The following is a 19,018-nucleotide window of genomic DNA, read 5'->3' as shown; positions in this document are numbered from 1 at the left end:
AGTACATCTGTGGGGTTAAAAAAAAGCAACTTAATTTTCAATACATTCAGGCTGGAGCACACAGAGACATTTTTTGACTGTTCCTCTCCACGATCTTTCTAGATCTGGGGTGTCCAAAGCTTGGGCCAGGAGCCCCGTGGCCCTCTAAGGGATTTTGTGCGGCCCTGGACTACAACAGATTAACCGCGAACATTTGGTTTGCTAACTCCGCTTAGAATCCAGGTCCTGAAATTAATCTACCTTGTTTATTATTGAGCGGAGACAAATTAAATAAATACAAATAGGTTGTATTTGCAATTTTGACACAAAAAAAAAAAAAAAAAAATTTGCCCTCAATTTCAACTTGACATTTTTAGGGCTGCTGCTAACATCCCACTGATTATTCTGACAATTAATTGAATAATCAGATTAAAAAATTTACACATTCTGCAGATTTTTCATTTAACACTTAAGCTTGTTTCATGCAATATCAGAATTACATGAGAAAATGCACATAAACAATTAATTCAATTCTTTAAAAAAAAAAATAAATTGATTGCCTAAAATGCAACAACACAGAATTCCTTAGTGAGCGCTTGGTCATTTGTGGAAAAAGATGCATCTGCAGCTAAAAATACATATTTTTCTATTAATATTTGGACAGCAAAAGGCACCAAAGATATTTTTTTATATAATTTGAACCAAGTGAAGCTAAAACTGCCACTTCAGAGATTCAGGGTAGTACAAAACTTTCATTTTACTGGGTTTTAATCAGGAGTGACAGAATCCAAAATTATTCATACCGACCGGGGAAATACTGGGAATTAAGACTGAGATTCCTTTTGTTTTATTTCTTCTGCTGCAGTATTGATGCATCTCTACACAACAAGGACAACACAGATCACAGGAATGCAACAGTCTGCATCAAACACGTCTCTTCTTTTATAATGACAGTTTGTAGGTTTTTACAAGAGGAAAAGAGAAACAAATAAATTACATATGGAGAATAAATAAAAGCATCCATTTAATGAAAATATGACAGCAGTTTAAAAGCTCACAAAGTATGTACGTCATAAAAATATAAAAAAAGATTAACAAAAATCAGCAAACGTAAATAAGCTTTCCAAAACATACAAATTATACAAACATTTTATTTGATAGCTTGTCATTTTTGGCTATTTCCCCCAAGATATGACAAAGTAATTGAAGTTGACTTTAGTTAGCAGGAAAAAACTCTACTATGTACTGAAGACACGATCACTACCAGTGTAAAATAAAACAGAACCCTAACAGGTTCATAAAAAATAACTTACCACATCAAGCTCATAAAAAACGCATAAATATAAAGACAAAGTTAGAGTTCCAGCTCCCAGTTGTCAAACTCTACTTGGTCTTGCTTCATGAGCTTTTCCCAGTACAAATCCATCAGAGCGTTTGGAATCATCTCCTCAGGGGTCACCAAATGGATGACACGAATTCTTCGTAAGAGCTCATATGGGTCCACTGATTCTGCAGAGAATTAAAACATAAAACTGTTAACGAAGTACAAAAGGTACCGAACAAGAAAGACAGGAGATCGTTAGCATACAGTTAGTTTACTGCACCTTATTTGGGGCTATTAAAGGGTTAATTTACTTAAATTAGATTGAATTAAGATGTCCTGTTGAGTATTTTTTAATTTCATAGACTTTTTTTATTTTTACACTGTGTTAGTTTCTTTATATTTTAGATAGCTTCTTCATTGTGAATTATTTACTGCTATGTATGTCCTCTACTTGTTTCCATACACTTTTCGCCACATTACTTCTTCGTATTTTGTGCCATTTCAACCTTTCAACTTCCACCATATCCTGTTTATGCAGGACATTGCAGCTATGTCTGTTGGTAACGACATCTTCTATGGTTTATAAAATATTCAGCTTTTTCAATCATCTTGGGCTCCATTGAAGTGAATGGAACATCCAATAATTTCTGAAAAACTCGGCTAAAAATGGCACCCTTTCACAGCTAACTACTTCCATGTACTTTGAGCTACAAACATCATTCAAACTTTAAAATGTAGTCATGTCCTTCAAGTATTTCTGTTTATTTCAGCTTTTTCATATCTCCATCTGAACTAGTAGTTTGGCGATTTAGAGCACGCTAAGAAAACTCTCTCAACAAGAGATCTTGTTTATTTATTTCTGCGTTTTCAGTTCATCAGAAAAAAAGTTTGAGGTCAAAGAGGGGATTTTCATCTGGAAGCTGTTTCTGTGTTTAGAGCAGTGGTTCTTAACCTTTTTTGAGGTACCGAACCCCCCAGTTTCATATGCGCATTCACCGAACCCTTCTATTTTCCCCCCACCCCCCTTTACTTTAATGTAATTATATTAGCTGTGTTACCACCCCCACGCCACTAGAGGCAGTAGCAACCCCAAAAAGATGCGACTAAGGAGCAGATTTAGACTATAGAATTTGGTAAAAACGGCGAGTTTTGCTGACAAGTTCAAATCCATGCTGAGAGTGGAGCTCCTTCAATCAGGGCTCCTCCGCAGCTCTGATTGGCTAAGCAATGTAACGTGATCCTCTGATTGGCTAAGCAATGTAACGTGATCCTCTGCATTAAGTGATGGCAAAGCGGGGCGTCATCACGACTTTACACAAGTGTGTCTTTACCTCCGCGGCAGAAGCTCCGCCGAACCCCTGAGACCGACTCACCGAACCCCTGGGGTTCGATCGAACCCAGGTTAAGAACCACTGGTTTAGACACATGACCGACTCACCTGGACTCGGCTCCGGTTCAGTAGAATCATCTTTGTTGTCCTGAAGACGGATGTTGGACAGATTTTGTTTGGCCTCTGAGTTTAGCACGTAGTAAGACAAGGGTTTTTCTCTGAAAGTCACCTTCAAGACGGAGGAGGGAAAATCTCATGTTTGAGTCAATTACAACTAACCTCCAGGTTCCTTTCTTCACTACTAAACAATGTGTTCACCAACCTGTGTACTTCAGCCTCTCAGTGCCAAAAATTATATATTAAATGGGAGTAGTAAATGTATGTAGCTTCCATCCAAACTCAATAAACAATTGATTTCTTAAAAAATATTGTAACAAATATTGTGTCCAATCGGTTGGCAGCAATAGCAAAGATTCCAGTTCGATATTTTGTGCAGCTCCTGCTTTCATACATCTTGATTTGTGAAGTTTCGGCCACAAGCTTTCATTTATTTTACCGTGATTTTATGTAGCATATAAGTATCAATACAAAAGGTGTCTGATTAGAAAAACAACTTCACTTAAACTTTTGAAAAACTCAAGTGTTAAAAGAATCAGGGCTATTTTTCTGAAACCGTAAGGTGGCGTTTCAGTGATACGATAAAGACTAACCTTGTTCAGAGCGTAAATGGAGCTGACAGGGATGTTATTACCCAGAATGGACTCCAGCCAGAACTCTGGAGCCCGATACGACTTCCCTTTGCTCATTATTACGCCACCAGAGAGAACCTGCGCAACATGCTGCTCACCCTGCAACAGAAATGAAGACATAACTCATTTATTAATCAACTAGCAATTATTTTTCCATCCATCCATTTTCTTGCACCCTTGTCCCACAGTGGGGTCAGGAGGTGCTGGTGCCCATCTCCAGCTGGCGCACCGGGTGAGAGGCGGGGTCACCCTGGACAGGTCGCCAGTCTGTTGCAGGGCAACACAGAGACACACAGGACACACAACCATGCACACTCACACCTAGGGGCAATTTGGAGAGGCTAATTAACCTGACAGTCATGTTTTTGGACTGTGGGAGGAAACCGGAGTACCTGGAGAAAACCCACCATGCACAAGGAGAACATGCAAACTCCATGCAGAAAGACCGGGGCCGGGAATCGAACCCAGAACCTTCTTGCTTCAAGGCAACAGCTCTACCAACTGCGCCACTGTGCAACCCCAATTATTTTTCCTGATCTCAATCATTTATTATTTAAAAAATATTAAATACTAAATAGTTTTTCATATTTAATAAAGAAAAAAAGCTTAATTTAAGAAAATATATATTTTGATTTTTAAAAAAATCCAAACATAAATTGAAAATAATTCACATAAATAACATAATTACAAGATAAAATAGCAAAATGAGGCAAAAGAAAAAATTTCCAAATCAGTTCTTGTAATAAAAAAATGTACAAAACTTGCAGGTGTGTGTCTGTCTGGTGAAATTTTGGTTAAAACATGTTTGTTTTTCATTCAGTAGGTAGAGTCCAGAAATTTTACTCAAGTAAAAGTAAAAATACTTCATAATAAAATTACTCAAGTAAAAGTAAAAATACTCCTAGAAGTATTTTTTTTCCAAAAGTTTACTCAAGTAACTGTAGCTAAGTAAATGTAAATTGTTACTGCCAAACTCTGACTGTTGATTATTTAGATTCATCACAATTAAGCGCTTCAGCCCTAGTTAATAGGTAAATCTTAACAGATGAATGTCACCTTTAATGTCAGATGTAAATCGCTGCCCTTGGGCAACACGCCGCTCTGTACGAGCTGACGCAGACCTCCACCATCATCGTTAGCCCCTCTTTGTATCAGCGCATTCTTTCCTTTCATCTTGGAGAAAAATTGCAAAGCGGCTCTGGTTTGTGGACAGTTTCTCCAGCTAACGGCTTCCTCACTCTGCAGCTCAGGGAGACTGGGAGCAGCAATGCTGGCTTGATGATTCAAGGACTGAGCTGAAATTTTAGACTTTGCTGTAGTGAAAGTTGCTTCCAGTTGCATTTGTTTCTGGAGGAGTTGCACCAAATGTCTCTGATTTGAAGCCAGAGACAAGAACTGACTTTTCAGGACTCGATGGCAAAGATGGTGAGACACAACCCTGGAAAAAAGAGATAATCATGCTGTTATTAGGAGGAATACATGTGCAAACAGATAACTGCACAAATAAAAATATTAAGAAAGATAATTCATTTATGAACATTGCAAAAATAAGAAATTTTGGCACCACTGGCTTTCCATACAGGCTACCAAGAAGTGCTGGCGGAAACTATAGAAAACAATTATGTGTACTATTATGTGTACCAAAATATCTGGTTTCAACTATAAATAAGGTTTTTACTCAAGCATCGGATTGCACTTTATTACCAAACTGCAAAATTTGAATATCAAGCACTTTCAAGGACTTTATACAGAAATCAAGGACTTTTCAAACCATGAAATTCATGCATTTTCAAGGATTTCAAGCACCAATACAAACCCTAATGAAAGTAGTGATCAGTTTTGAAATCTGGGTGTAGTGATGGACTCTGACCTGAACCTTTGGAGCCACGTAAAGACAGTTACAAAGTCGGGCTTCTATCGCCTGAAGAACATTTCCAGGATTACAGGACTAATGTCTCAGTATTATCTAGAGAAACTCATCCATGTGTTTAGCTTTAGTTGCATTGATTACTGCAACAGTGTCTTCATAGGTCTGACTAAAGAAATCAGTCAGATCCAGAACGCTGCTGCTGCTGCTGGAGTTCTGACTAAAACCAGGAAGATAAAGTACTTTGTACTTCACCCCAGTTCTAAAGTCCTTCACGGGCTCCCTGTAGCTCGGAAGGTAGACTTTAAAATACTGCTGTTCATAAATCACTGAACGACTTAAAGATCTGCTGTTGTTGTATGAACCTTCCAGACCTCTCAGGCATTCTGGTTCTGGTTCTGCTCTTCATCTCCAGAACCAGAACCAAACAAGGAGAGGCAGAATTTGTATTTTTCTCAAATTAGAAGAGTAATTAAAAAGAAAAAGCTAATTTTGCAGTATTTGCCCATCCAATCTGAAAATGCTTTAGCTTAATCGATGATATTCCTGAACTGACCTGAATTTGTGGGTCAGATCGCTCTTCTCCAAACGCTGCTTGGTGAGAACGTCCATCAGAACGTTTTGGGTCTGCAACAAAACTTTTTTGTATCTCCCTGAAAATCAGAACAACTGCTGGTACATTAGAGAGCATGTTACAGGTGACAATGTGAAATATATTTTTTCTAAAACTGCTGATGAAAACAACTGAAACTGATCTCACCAACATCCTTGAGATCTTTCAGAGGCCAAGTTGACATTTCTGCTTGTTTCCTCTTAGCATCCTCCAGAAGCGCTGAAACCGCCTCTGAACTGCTCTGAACTGATCTGAACTGGATGAAATCAAAGCAGAAGGTTTCAGTAAAATGATGCAGCATTTATCCAAGAATAGCCAAGTTTCCATTCACCATGTAACATCACAATTTGGCATTCGATAATAAAGTCTCTTAGTGGAAATAGTTTTGGTGCAAACCATGAAGAAGAAGACAGGAAGTGGTTGTAAGACGATGGAGAGCTTTTAATAACTTATCACGTGAATAAGAGTGATTCACATGTGATTTTATTTGCCTTTCTTACTTAACAGAAACATTGGAAATTATGTTTATCCAACATTAGCAGAATATCGTCAAAATTTTGCTCACATTTGTAATAAAAACGCAGCCAGTGATACTGATTCTAACAGCAAAAACGATGTTAAATAAAAGTGGTTAAATCTCCAGCTAACTAAAGACATTATGGTGACTGTCTTCATGAAACAGGATGTGCACAACCATATATGGAATGATGACGCATCAGCTGGAGCAGCACAGTGAATGAATCAATGACAGACTGAATCTTTCAGGGGCAAAAGCATTTTCACTGAAATGCATTTAATTAATTTGATGATAAAAATAAGTAGAAGCACAAAGTAGAAGCACAAACAGCTCAAAGGAAAAAGTGTGAAAGTCTTACATTATTTACCCGTTTCAGCTGAACATCAGTAGATTCTCCGCCTGCATCACCCGACTCTCTTGGATGAGCGTCTGAAACACTCACAACTTTAAATAAATCTAAATCATTCAGGACTTTAAACCTTTATCGGATGTCTGAATACATTTTGTCTTATTTAGATGCTCACCTGGTTCTTCGCATCGTGTTGCCCCCTTGCCGGACTTCCTCTGGCCCTCACAGGATGTGTGGAAACTTATGAGCAGCTCTTTCATACTCCTGTCCTCGGCCATGTCCAGCAAACTTTTTCCACTAACTTTCTGGTAGGCAGGGATCGATCCGTTGTCAAGGAGGAGCTTCACAATCTACACACAAGAAAAAAAAACATGTCAAACATTCTGTTAGAGTAGAAAGAAACTCTTCCAGACGAGGCGGACATTTATTATAAAAAACTCAGGTAATATTTGCAGGTCTGTGAGTAAGTTAGTTTTGTCTTATTTCAAAGTGTACTAAGATATTTGCACTAGAAATTAGATTAAAAATACTCTGTTGTAAGATTTTGTGTTTTTGCAGTGCGTGCCCTGTACTGACTTGACTTTGGATCAAAAACAGAACATGCAGTAATTATGCATATTTTCTTAAAACTTACTCGGTTTTAACCGAGTAAGTAAAAGGAATATTAAAAAGCAAAGCAGATGAGGTACCTGCTTTGCTTTTTAATTTAAAGTAAAGCTATCAGCAAATAAACTACACTTTGCTGCGCATATTCTGAGAATAAACTCAGCTTTTTTCCACATCATGCATGTTTTCTGTATCTAAATAATGTGTTTCTTCTTTTGTTTTAGATGCCAAAAGACTCTTTGGGAGTTTTCTCCTTCACCTGGTGGTGTCCACAGTTAACAGCGTCATGCAGCGGCGTGACGCCGTCACAGCTCTGAGCGTTAACATTAGCTCCGGCCCTCAGCAGCTCCTCCACCACAGACTCGTCTCCAGAAGCGCAGGCCTCATGCAGAGGGGTCCATCCTGACAGAAGGCAAATGCAAAAATGCTTCTGCTAACATATGGAGAAGTAAACGGAGATGTTTCAGCCGTAACAAACCTGCATAGTCCTCCATGTTGACGCTGATTCCGGCCTTAAGGAGCATCAGGACTTGAGGCAGATCTTTTCTCCGGCATGCTTTGTGAAGAAGATTCTCTCCCTTCTCGTTTCTCTTGTGAAGCTTCTTTTTAGTTGGAACTTTTGCTTTGAGCAAACAGAACCCAACAAATAAAAAAATTCCAATTTAATCCCAATAAACATGAAGCTTTAATGTTTTTCCAGCTCACCTGACCGTGATGAAGACGCAGACTTTTCACTTCTGCAGGACTCCGGTTTCCCTCTTTTCTGCTGATTCAGCTCCGGTTTGTTTTTAATCTCATGAGAACCTGAAACAGCAGATGATCTGCTTTGGAAAGGAGGAAGATCCTGCAGCAAACTGACAGATTCCTGGTCCGAAAGCATCGCCTCTTCATCATCCATCTCAGCCTCATTAGAAGCGTTACTGAAAGCAGAAACTTTCTAATTATTTACAGGCCTTTCACTTCAAATGCATCAGACAACTAAGAGTTGCAAATGACTATTTTAGCAATCAATTTTTCTATTAGGTATTCCAGAGGTGGGTACAGTACACAAAAATTGTTCTCAAGTGAGAGTAGCACTACTTCAACATATTTTTACGAGTAAAAAAGTATTTGGTAAAAAGTAGTAAGTACCAGATCAAATTATCAATCATTTCATATTTAAAAATATAGAAGTACAAAATTGAAGTATGCTTATAATTTTTTAAAACGCAGAAAACTGTTTGCATCTGACGGCACAAAAACTGACGCTGTAAAGTTAGAAAAACAATATAATATTAATTTTACAAGTAAAGGTATTAAACAGATACATCAAACCTACCAAACGCCACCGCTTTCATTCATTCTCCGTATCTGATGATTCGCTGAGTCTCGGCAGGAGCAAATTTTCACTCGGGTGTTGAAAATACGTTAAAGATCTGATCCAGCTGATTCTGCTTCCCAGCAGTTCATGTAAAAACTCTGTAGAAATTCACTGTCAACAGGAAAATAATACCAAAGTAAACAACTTTCTAAGAAAACAAGGATCTTTGAGATGATGTCTAAAAATATTTTTTCCACCATCCACTAGGTGGCAGCACAAGCTAAAAAAACGAGCGGATACACCGAGTTAGTATTTATACTTTTAATATAATCTGTAAAAACAGTTAATTTCTAAGTTCCAGGCCTCCAGCGCCACAATTTTTAGTTATTAACCATTGATTTTATTCATGACATGACATTGAGAATAACTGATATGCAAACTATAAATGACGGCTTTATTATTTCTGGTGGTCTGGACCTGATAACATTAAAAAGAAGAGAAAAAAATAAAGAAAAATAAATCAAACTGACCCATAAACTGTGTGAATTTTTTCACCACTGGTAGATTAATCTTATACAAAGTATTAAATAACACAGTTGTCGGGGCTTTTTTTCTGTTTTATTTCAATTTAAAGTACTGTGTTTACTCTGAAAGACATTTTGTGTCATAAAGTGATGATAGTAACAAACTTTTTTTTGTTAGCCATTTTACATTTTCTTTAATGTGTGTACTTTTAAATTGCATAAAAATATGTATTACTTGTTTTTCTGCTGTCAATCAGATGCTTAATTAATTTGAGATTATTCATTTGAACGTTGCAGCTATTTTAGGTATGATTTTAATTAGATACACCAGGCATTTGAGGAACGAATTAATTAAAGTCGATTATTTTATTGAAGCTGCTAATTCTCGAAACAGGACTTTTAATTTAAATTGAGTTAACATACATGTTTAGTTTTCATTACAGCTAAATACTGAAAGATCTATTTAACATCCTGGAAACTTCAAAGATTAAAACAAAAATTGTATTAGGGCATGTACTTATGGAAATAATTATTTTTACTTCACTTTTTACATCTTTATAATCTAAATAATCATTTGGTTCAAAGTTGTGTAATCAAAAATAATGAATTTACAATTTCTATAATTATACCTAAATTACATTTGCTGTCATTCACGTCTATTTTAATATATTGTATGGAGAAGACATCAGTAAGCCTAAATACATAACTTTATAACGGGTAATATTATTTGTTAAATATATATCATTAGATAGACGCCCTAAAACGCTCGTAGCTTTGGCTAGCTAACACTTTTAAACAGTACTTACCATGGAAATGCTCGTAAACATTCCTAAACATTGGTTAATTTCCAAGTTGTGTTCGACATTTACTTAAAAATACCAGTAATAAAAACTTAACGGAGAGCAAATAAATAGAAATTTTACCACATAAACATCACAAATATGTCAGAATTTAGCTAAAGAGAGAGGCCTACAGCGCGAGATGTGATGCCTTCAGTAGTCGTCGGAAAACGGAGCTAAAATTTATATTTTGTCTCGGAATGGCGAAAATTGCGGATTTCTAAAATCCATTCTTTGGTGGAGAACTGTGTCTGCGAATGAATGTGTTCTTTCCGCATAAACTTTGAGTCACCATAAATTAAAGACCCAGCTTTTAAAGTCACTCCACTGTTTTAGAGCAGTCTACATTTTTACTGACAGCAGAGACCATTTTGGGTAATGTTGTAAACACTGGCCTCCATGATCTCCGTCCATATCACAAAACTGGGTATATACCAAAAACAATGAGATATTTTGAAATTTAGATTTTTAATTTAAAGTAAAAATATTATAGTTTAATAATGTTATGGCTTAGCAAGGCTCACATTTCTTAAAACTCCACATGAATCTTCAATTCAATGTTCAATGGGTTAAGAAGAAAAATACTTTTAAAAAAGATCATTTATTTTCCAGAAAAACAATTTAACATAAGACTAAAAGGTATGTGGTATATTTCAAGAGTTTTAACTTTTGAATCAAATGACTAAAATATAAACTTTTCTAAGATATTTTAAGTTATTGAGACCCACCTAAGAATTCACATAGTAGATCAAATATAACAAAATACTGTGTAGCTCTAAAATTGCCTACTTAGATTAAAAAGAACTATCCAGCTTAATGATTTAAATGTAAAGTACACTGTAAACATTTAAATAGGTGTGATGAGATGTTGATCTTCTCTGTAAGTTGGTTTCATTGGCCAGGGCCATTATATCCTCTATTCAACATTCTGAAATGCATATTAAAACCTCCAAAGGATTTATTTTCATGTTTAAAAACATTAATTCTCATTAGTTCTTGAAAACATCACAGATTTTTGGATAAAAGGTTGCATCCAGATGACAGTTGATTAAATCCTCAACGAACATTACTGGTGGCTTATACTATCAATAATATACTATTTGAATTTTTGCTTTAATATATTTGATTAAAGTAACGACTGCTTTTTCTGATTTGTAATTTCAGGTGACTACTTGGAAGTAATTAATGGTGCCTGTCTGAAGATGTCAAACCTCAGAAGTAGAAGTCCATGAGGATCGGGGTAAAATAAAGTTTTTGTATGGCAGTAATTAGGATTATAAGATACAAAGAGAGAGAGTTGTTTATGGTTTCCTTCAGTTGGATCTCTTTATATTGCTTCAATGTGATTAGTAGTTCTAAAAACCACCTGTCTTTACTACAACATTACAATCAATCAGTATTAATGGACAAAAGTTGCCTTAATTAAATAAATCATGTTGATGTTTATGCAGGTTTTTTAACTAAATGTTTATGTTGCAGGTGAACTGAGATCTATTCAGATTCCTTTTAGGTGGATCTGTGATGGACCTGATCTGCTGATTTTATCCAAAATCCTCTCAAACCGCCAAGCAGAGCAGTAGTAATCGGGGTGGAGAGAGAAGTCCTTCTGCTCACTAGCACTAGGTGACTGAAATATTCAGTAAGTACATGTACATGTACCTTACAGTTGTATATTATCCTTTAGATGGACCGGCACGTTTCTCTCTCTGGTTTTTAAATGCTCACTTTGCTTTGATTTATCATTATTGTGAATGTCTTTGCTGAAAACTACTGTTGATTGATTGATTGGTTGATAGCAGCAACAACGACATTGGTTCAAAGTTCGGTATTTTCTGAATGTTCTCCCCACCAATGAGTGGGTTCTCTCTGGGTACTCCTCCTACAGGGCACAAACATTCCTGCTTAGGTAACTAATCTCACACTGGGTGTGCAATGTTGTTTGTTGTCCTTTGTTTCTACCAGGAATAGATTTCAAGTAGACTAAAATATCCTGCAGGTGACTCTGAAGAATTTCTCTTAATCTCCTGGGTGTGATCATTAACTTTGCCAGTATCTAAAGAAATGCATATTTCCTCCAGCTGACGTTTAGTTCTGTCAGATCCTGTCCACAGATTTCACAGAAAGCAAAGACAAAATTCATAACTTCAGTTTCTGAGATCAGGAATCCTACGTAGCCAATATTTCATATTAATCAGTAAAACAATCAGAAATGGTGTAGTGTAGTTTGGTCCAGCATAGCGTCAGAACAGGTTATGTTACTTTTTGTTTTTATTATTTTTGAGCCACACCTGGATTTGGTGAAACGGCCTTTATGTTTTCTCTTTACTGTGATTATCTCAGTGTGAGGTGAAGACGCAGAGCTGAGCAGGTGAGCAAAATTTCACTCTGAATTTCGTATTAAATAAATTTAATATTAGCAGAGTTAGGAAAGTGATGTTTTGTATTTTAGATTTTACAGATTCAGTGAAAAGTTGAGAAAGCTTTAAAGAAACTCAAAATTCCCATTCGTATTTCATTTTAAAAACTTTGTCAATGAGGACGTGTCTGCTTTTATAAATCTCTGATTTCCTTTTGACTTGTTCAAACCAGATTTTTCTCCTCAGTTTGACGCCACAGATCATGGACTCTACAGAACGCCGTGAGTTTTATTTAAATATTCTCATTTGTTTTGTTTCTCTTATATAAAACTTAGAGAAAAGTTACATAATATTTGTTCTGCAGTAGAAAACAGCACAGCAGTGTTGAAACTCCCTCATCCTGCTAAAATAAATGTATTTTTTATCTAAGATTTAATATAATGCAATGCTTAACTTGGACATTTTCTTTTAAAATCTTCAATTCTTCTACAGAAGAACCTCCAAAGGAACCAATCACTGACAAGGTGAGACAAATTATTTCCTGTTTTTCACTTTATAATTTCTAACATGTTCTGTGTACCGACAGCAGCTGGCTGAGGTGAACAGTTTTAAACCTGTAACTTAAAAATATGAAAGATAACATTCAGTCTCAACATGTACATGTGCTTAAAAGCAGAAATCATATGAGTTTAATCCAGGACGAATTATTGCTGCAGTCAGACAGAAGCTTCAAATCTCATTTTGTTCACTTTTAATATGAATTCATGCTACGTGTTTTCTGATGGTTTTCACTCTGTGTTTACCAGAGGAAACAGAGACAGATGTGAAGATTAATCATTAATATGGTTTTCACTAGAAAACAGATTTTTTTTCTCTCTGACAGAATCACAGAAATAAGATCCGCTAGTTTTTTCAGCTTCACTGGGGTCCAGCATCCTGCAATCCCCAGATCTACCACATGAGGGCAGCACAAAAGTAGCACAAAACGAGCTTGATGTGGCTCCTTCAATGTTGAATAGGTTTTTTTTAATACTGTAAGATAAACATCAGAACTTCAGTGAAGGAGACATTCTGATCATTGATTAGTTTTTATTTCTAGTTAAGAAAGAAAATATGCAAACTGCAAATGAAACTGTGGAGCTAAACTACCAGCAGTCTGAGAGACGAAGGTTAAAATGATAGAATAATAGAAATTATTCTTTTTGCCGTTTTCTTCCCTTAAATCTCAGAACGGAGATGAACCGAAGCCTGGAGACCTGATTGAGATTTTCCGTAACGTCTATGAACACTGGGCTGTGTACGTTGGTGACGGCTACGTCGTCCATCTGCTGGGACCGGACGGTGAGTCCAGTCCAAACTGGTGCTAACAGAACAGAAACCAGTTTGTTTCAAGGCCACATTCACTAAAACACACTGCTGTTCACTGAGAAGACTTTATATGAATCTTGAAATGGTACAACTAAAAACATCAAACTGCAGCCCAGAAAATATCAGAACGTACTTAAACTAAACCCGAGTCAAACTCCCATCAGAACCAGAACCCTTCTCATTCCATAAACGTTTTCCTGTCATTTGGTTTGTGCTTGAAGGAAATTTCTCGTCGTTCAGCACCATCAACCTTCCAATGGGGAAGAACAACATTCTGAAGCAGAAGCTGCTGGAGGTGGTTTCCTCAGACGAGTGGCACATCAACAACATCCTAGACCAGGAGAAGCAGCCGCGCCCCGCACACATCATCGTGGACCAAGCCAACAAACTCGTCAGCACAACTCGATCGTACAACGTCGTCGACTACAACTGTGAACATTTTGCCACTGAGCTGCGCTACGGAGACGCCGAGTCCCAGCAGGTACGTCTGATGGAGGCCCACCCGGAGAATCTGAAGGATAGACGGAGTTTCTGAGCAGGAGGAAAACTACTTCCTTGAGCCAAAACCTCAGAAAAAAGCTTCCGATTCTTCACCAAAGATTCATTAGTCAGTTTTAAGGAACATGTCAGGGTCTCAACTTCTAAATCACATGCATCAAAGTCAAGGCCTGGGGGCCAAATTTGGTCCACCATAGTTTTATATGGTGGACCAAAAAAAAACCGTGGACTGAACTACTTGAACAGACTGAGAGATTTCGTCTAAAACCATCTATGACGTGTTCTCTACAAAAACACAAAGTCTTGGCCAAGCTTCTAGTGCAAATATCTTAAAACACTTGAAATAAGACAAAACTAACTTACAAGTAACTTTCAACAAAATATAGGAGCTTGTCAATAATTTATTGAAAAAGTACTAGCTCTGTTTCACTTACAATGTACACAATAAAAATGCCAGTTAACACCCAAAAGTGTCTATATGTGTCCAAGTCAGCTGGTGTTAAATTCAACAATAGTGTCACATTAACATTTACAACGGTGCTGGTGTTAAAATATATTAAAAGTAACACCAGTGTAGTGTTGATCATAAAACACAATGTTGTGTTAAAAAAGTAAATAATTGACCCACAAAGTGTCAATATCAATCAAATCCAGTGGAAAATATTCAAAACAATACACAGAAATGGAAAGTTTAACTTTTCTTAAACCCATTTCAGTATTATAGACCAATGTTAATTTAACAAAAAAATGGGTGTCGATCTTTTAACACTTTCAAAAGTGTTACTTTAACACCAGCTGACTTGGACACATATAGACACTTTTGGGTGTTAATTCAACACTGGCATTTTTACTGTGTAGGAAAAATGTCTGCCGGTTGACCTAACACTTAAACTCCTGTCTTGCTGAAAAGTTACTTGTAAGTTATTTTAGTCTGATTTAAAGTGTAATGATATATTTAGAAAGTAGACAATAGTTTGTAAATTAGTGTTTTTGCAGTGCAGGATGTTGTCTCAGAAGCTAACCGTTCTTTAAACGTCTCCTCAGCGTTCTCCCTGATCTGCTGCCTTCCTCTGTATCTGTGATGCTTCTTCTTCTCTGATGTTCTCTAAAGAATCTCTGATACCAGAACATCTGCAGTATTACTGGGATGAAATCACACACAGCTGGACTCTGGTTACTAAGAGACTTCTGAAATGGTTTTATTTTTGGGTTACTAGAGTAAAGGGGGTGAACACAAACACACACCAGTTTTCAGAATTGTTTGTTAAATATTGTAAACACCAGGTATTACCTTCAAACTGTCCTCTACTCTGTTTATATCACATAAAATAAATAGAATACACTGAAGTCTCTGTTAGGTGACTAAACGTCAGACTGTTAGAAGGGAGTGAAAAGTTTCTCTGTTGGATTGATCTGTTCCTCTCACCTCATTTCCAGGTAGAAGATGCTCTGAAGATTGGACTTGGTGTGACTGGAGTCTCTTTAGCTTTGGGAGTCGTGATTGTAGCTTTGCTAGTTTGGAAAACTAACCGGTCAACCAGTAACTGACAGTGAGAATCTATTCTGAGTGATCTAGACACATTTTAGGTTATTAAGCTGTTTTAGTTTCATCCTGACGATGGAAACAAGTATCTGATTTTTAATGGTCTAGTTGTTACTGCTGCTTTAAGAGTGATCAGTCATAGTTGTGATAATAAAAATGAAGTAAATTACATATTTATTTCATCTTCTTGTTTTAATTGTAAGGAGTGACTGTGGCTTTCTAAGTCAACTTCCATTAAAAAAATCTATTCATGTTGCCACTACCTATTTTAACCTGCAGGGGGAGTGTAACCTCATCAGTAAGGCAATTTGTGCATTTTAGTGATTTACTGACTCCTAAACTGTCTACATGTTACTCAGTCATACACTGAGAGATAAAATGTACTGTGAAGTGTACAATTATATAGTCAATAAATCAATAAATTATTCTTTAAAAAGTTTATTTCAATAACTCCATCACTGAACAAAACACATTAGATTAGTTTCATATAAGCTGATGTTTTCAAGCCTTTATTTCTGGTAATTATGAAGATTTTCTGTTTGCAGCTAAATAAACATAATATTTAAAACTGAAATACTCCATCAGACAAATAAAACAAAAACATTTTAGTTCAGAAATACTGGGTAATGTCAGGATGGGCGGTGGTTGATGGTGAGGAGAGACGCTGAGACCCAGGAATGATGATGATAATGATGGATTTTAATGATAATATTGCTCCAAACAGTCCAGGACAGGCAGCACGGCAGGAAAACTAGCACACGGCTAAATGCCGGTAGCAACTGACAACGGACAAAGATGAGAGCAAGTGCAAACCAGGACTTCACAGTTTTACTGGAGAGCACAAACAGCAAGACGACATGCGTAAGACAACAATTCACAAACTTAGACAATGACCCGACGAAGAACACAGACAACAGGTGAGACTAAAGACACACAGGAGTAATCAAGGGAATGAGACACACCTGGGAGACAATCAACAGGAAGACGCAGAGAGGAGACACAGGAAGCAAACTGAACACAAAATACTCCAAAAATAAACACACAGGAACACGATCATGACAGGTAAATGAAAAGTATCTTTAATAATTTAACAAATAAGCCTCATTGGAAACCTTCTTATTGATTGAATATGACCGTAAAACTTAGGAATGTTTTATAAAGTATTAACTCTATTGAATTGAATTATATCAATTTGGCGATAATAAAATAAGAGTTTACATTAATGCTCCATGTCAAGGGTCAAGCATCATCACTGAAGATTAAAAGAAGAAATCCATTTACATTTCTGAAGCTCTAAAAAGATGGAGAAATATTTTTATTTTTAAAACGTCTCAAGTCTAACATTTCTTTTTTAATGGTGCTGAATTTATCCTTCATACATTTTCTGATCTTTAGATTATTCTATTTATTTATTTTCTATTAGTCTATAAAAGCAAAATTTCAGTGATTTAATCCATTATGCACATTACGACAACCTGAAGTACTGCAAACATGTTTGTTTTTTTCATTACCTCAATAAACATATTTTAATCTGGAGGAAACTTTATGACCTTCAGTTTGAAAAAAAAAAACAAACAAGAGAAATGCCAGTAAAATCTTATTTTGCACCACAGAATATAATAATTAAGACAAACCAATGCAACTCTCCACTATGAACACTCTCCTGTTGCAGTGCAGAGAGACTCTTTGTTTATAAACATGGCACGTTGTCAGCGTACTACAGCAGTTTATTACAATGTGATAAAATAAGCTGTGCTACCAAACTGGCATAAGCGGCTGCTGACACAGCGTGACTTCGACTGACACTCCTCAAGTGGCACATTAATAGCAGGTGGCGTGATGACAAATATCCAGCTGAAGACAAAACAGGAATCAAGTGTAGCTGCAATAAGTGACTAAGAACTGGACTTGCTCTTGATTTGTTACATGTGATTTACATTAAGATTTACATTAGTGTCTGTTGTATGATTATAAGATAAAATAAAAAAACTTGCAACTTTAATTTGCTTTAGTAATGACTTATATTGAAACTATTTACATGCATTCAGAGATGTTCATTGTATGTTGGAGATGGGCTTTTGAACAAAACGTTTCTCACACTGGCCACAGCTGTATGGCCTCTCTCCAGTGTGGGTGCGTTGATGGACTTTGTTCAGTCATCATGACTTTCGTTCCTGTTGACGCTGTTATAATTCTGTGGGATCAAATCAGGAGAGACAGTGAAGAAAATAATAAAATATTACATCATAATTATACAACAGAATGAAAGATTTGCCATAACATCTTGTGGGGGGAAGAGGAAAACAAAGCTCTTTCAATACACAAGTTCTGCTTTTGCATTGATAGCTAAAAGAACACATCCAGTCTTGTTTTGGTGGGGGGTCATTTAGTGCAGATTTAGTAACTTTAAACATATTTGACGAGATCCAATGTTGTGCAGATTTACAGATTTTTGTGATGTTTTTCTGTGTAGTTTTGAGATTTTTTGTGTTTAGTCCTGTTTCCCTGTGAGTCTCTGTCCTGTCCTCCCTGTTGATTGATCCCAGCTGTGTCTAGTTTCCTGATTACCCTCCACATATATTTAAGTCCACCTGTTGTCTTTGTCTCTTGTCTGTTTGCTCCCATTGCTTGCTGTCATTTTGAATTTGTTTTCCTGGTTCTTCATTAAACTTCATTTTCATCATGGGTTCACCGGCGTCTCCCTCACAACCACACATCATGACACAGATAGATTTATCACCCAACTTTTGAATCAATTGACTAAAATAGAAACTTTTCAAAGACATTTTAAGTTATTGAAACCCACCTAAGTAGTGATGGGTAAATGAGGCGTCATGAGGCGTTACGACTCATAGCAACACTGTATTGATACTGTGTCGATACTGTGTCACTCAATACTGACACCTGCTGGACATTAAAAATTTCTACAGGCAACGTAGTGATTTGATGACCTAGTCTATACAATAAGATTTAAGTCTTTGTATTTTATTGAATATTATATGTTGTATTATGTCATATCTTCAGTTACATTTAAAATATATTTGATATATAGTCAAAGAATGTGAACATGTACCATAAAGTGAAAATTTAAGTGAATGTGTTTGGAATGAGGATGCATGGACTGTTTTTTCCTCCACACATTTTTATTAAAAAAATGTTTTTACAACTTTTTGAAATTAAGCCTGTTAAGCTTTTTTGACAACTCCTGCTGAAAAAAAAAATTAAACTCTACATTTACAGCGAACCCTTGTTTTT

The 19,018-nt window shown here is 36.4% G+C and overlaps 2 protein-coding genes across 6 annotated transcripts; one reads left to right on the top strand and one right to left on the bottom strand.

Moving 5' to 3' along the window:
- Window positions 1-712: 712 nt before the first annotated feature.
- Window positions 713-10,396, bottom strand: LOC103469817 (uncharacterized). 4 transcript variants are annotated; one of them, XM_017306626.2, is made up of 13 exons: window positions 9,965-10,396; window positions 8,653-8,805; window positions 8,040-8,254; window positions 7,813-7,956; window positions 7,594-7,736; window positions 6,904-7,078; window positions 6,738-6,823; window positions 6,010-6,118; window positions 5,806-5,902; window positions 4,439-4,820; window positions 3,344-3,481; window positions 2,742-2,862; window positions 713-1,488 (listed from the first exon to the last, which is right to left on the bottom strand). In XM_017306626.2, exons 2-13 carry the CDS (start codon window positions 8,673-8,675, stop codon window positions 1,334-1,336), a joined length of 1,788 nt encoding a protein of 595 aa, XP_017162115.2. In that variant the 5' UTR covers window positions 8,676-8,805; window positions 9,965-10,396; the 3' UTR covers window positions 713-1,333. The 4 variants fall into 4 exon arrangements, with proteins under 4 accessions (XP_017162115.2, XP_008415990.2, XP_008415993.2 ...); XM_008417768.2 differs by having other exon boundaries at window positions 6,747-6,823; XM_008417771.2 differs by having other exon boundaries at window positions 6,747-6,808; window positions 9,965-10,394.
- Window positions 10,397-11,664: 1,268 nt separating this feature from the next.
- On the top strand, window positions 11,665-16,105 carry LOC103470633 (phospholipase A and acyltransferase 4-like). 2 transcript variants are annotated; one of them, XM_008419242.3, is made up of 6 exons: window positions 11,665-12,365; window positions 12,601-12,635; window positions 12,847-12,878; window positions 13,584-13,695; window positions 13,944-14,203; window positions 15,658-16,105. In XM_008419242.3, the coding sequence occupies exons 2-6, from the start codon at window positions 12,617-12,619 to the stop codon at window positions 15,766-15,768; spliced, it is 534 nt and encodes a 177-aa protein (XP_008417464.1). In that variant the 5' UTR covers window positions 11,665-12,365; window positions 12,601-12,616; the 3' UTR covers window positions 15,769-16,105. The 2 variants fall into 2 exon arrangements, with proteins under 2 accessions (XP_008417464.1, XP_017162125.1); XM_017306636.2 differs by lacking the exon at window positions 11,665-12,365 and having other exon boundaries at window positions 12,379-12,635.
- The last annotated feature ends 2,913 nt before the right edge of the window (window positions 16,106-19,018 follow it).

Source organism: Poecilia reticulata, chromosome 9 (genome assembly GCF_904066995.2).
Source record: "Poecilia reticulata chromosome 9, P_reticulata-male-v2, whole genome shotgun sequence".
Taxonomy (NCBI): domain Eukaryota; kingdom Metazoa; phylum Chordata; class Actinopteri; order Cyprinodontiformes; family Poeciliidae; genus Poecilia; species Poecilia reticulata.
This window is presented reverse-complemented; position numbering and strand designations above follow the sequence as displayed.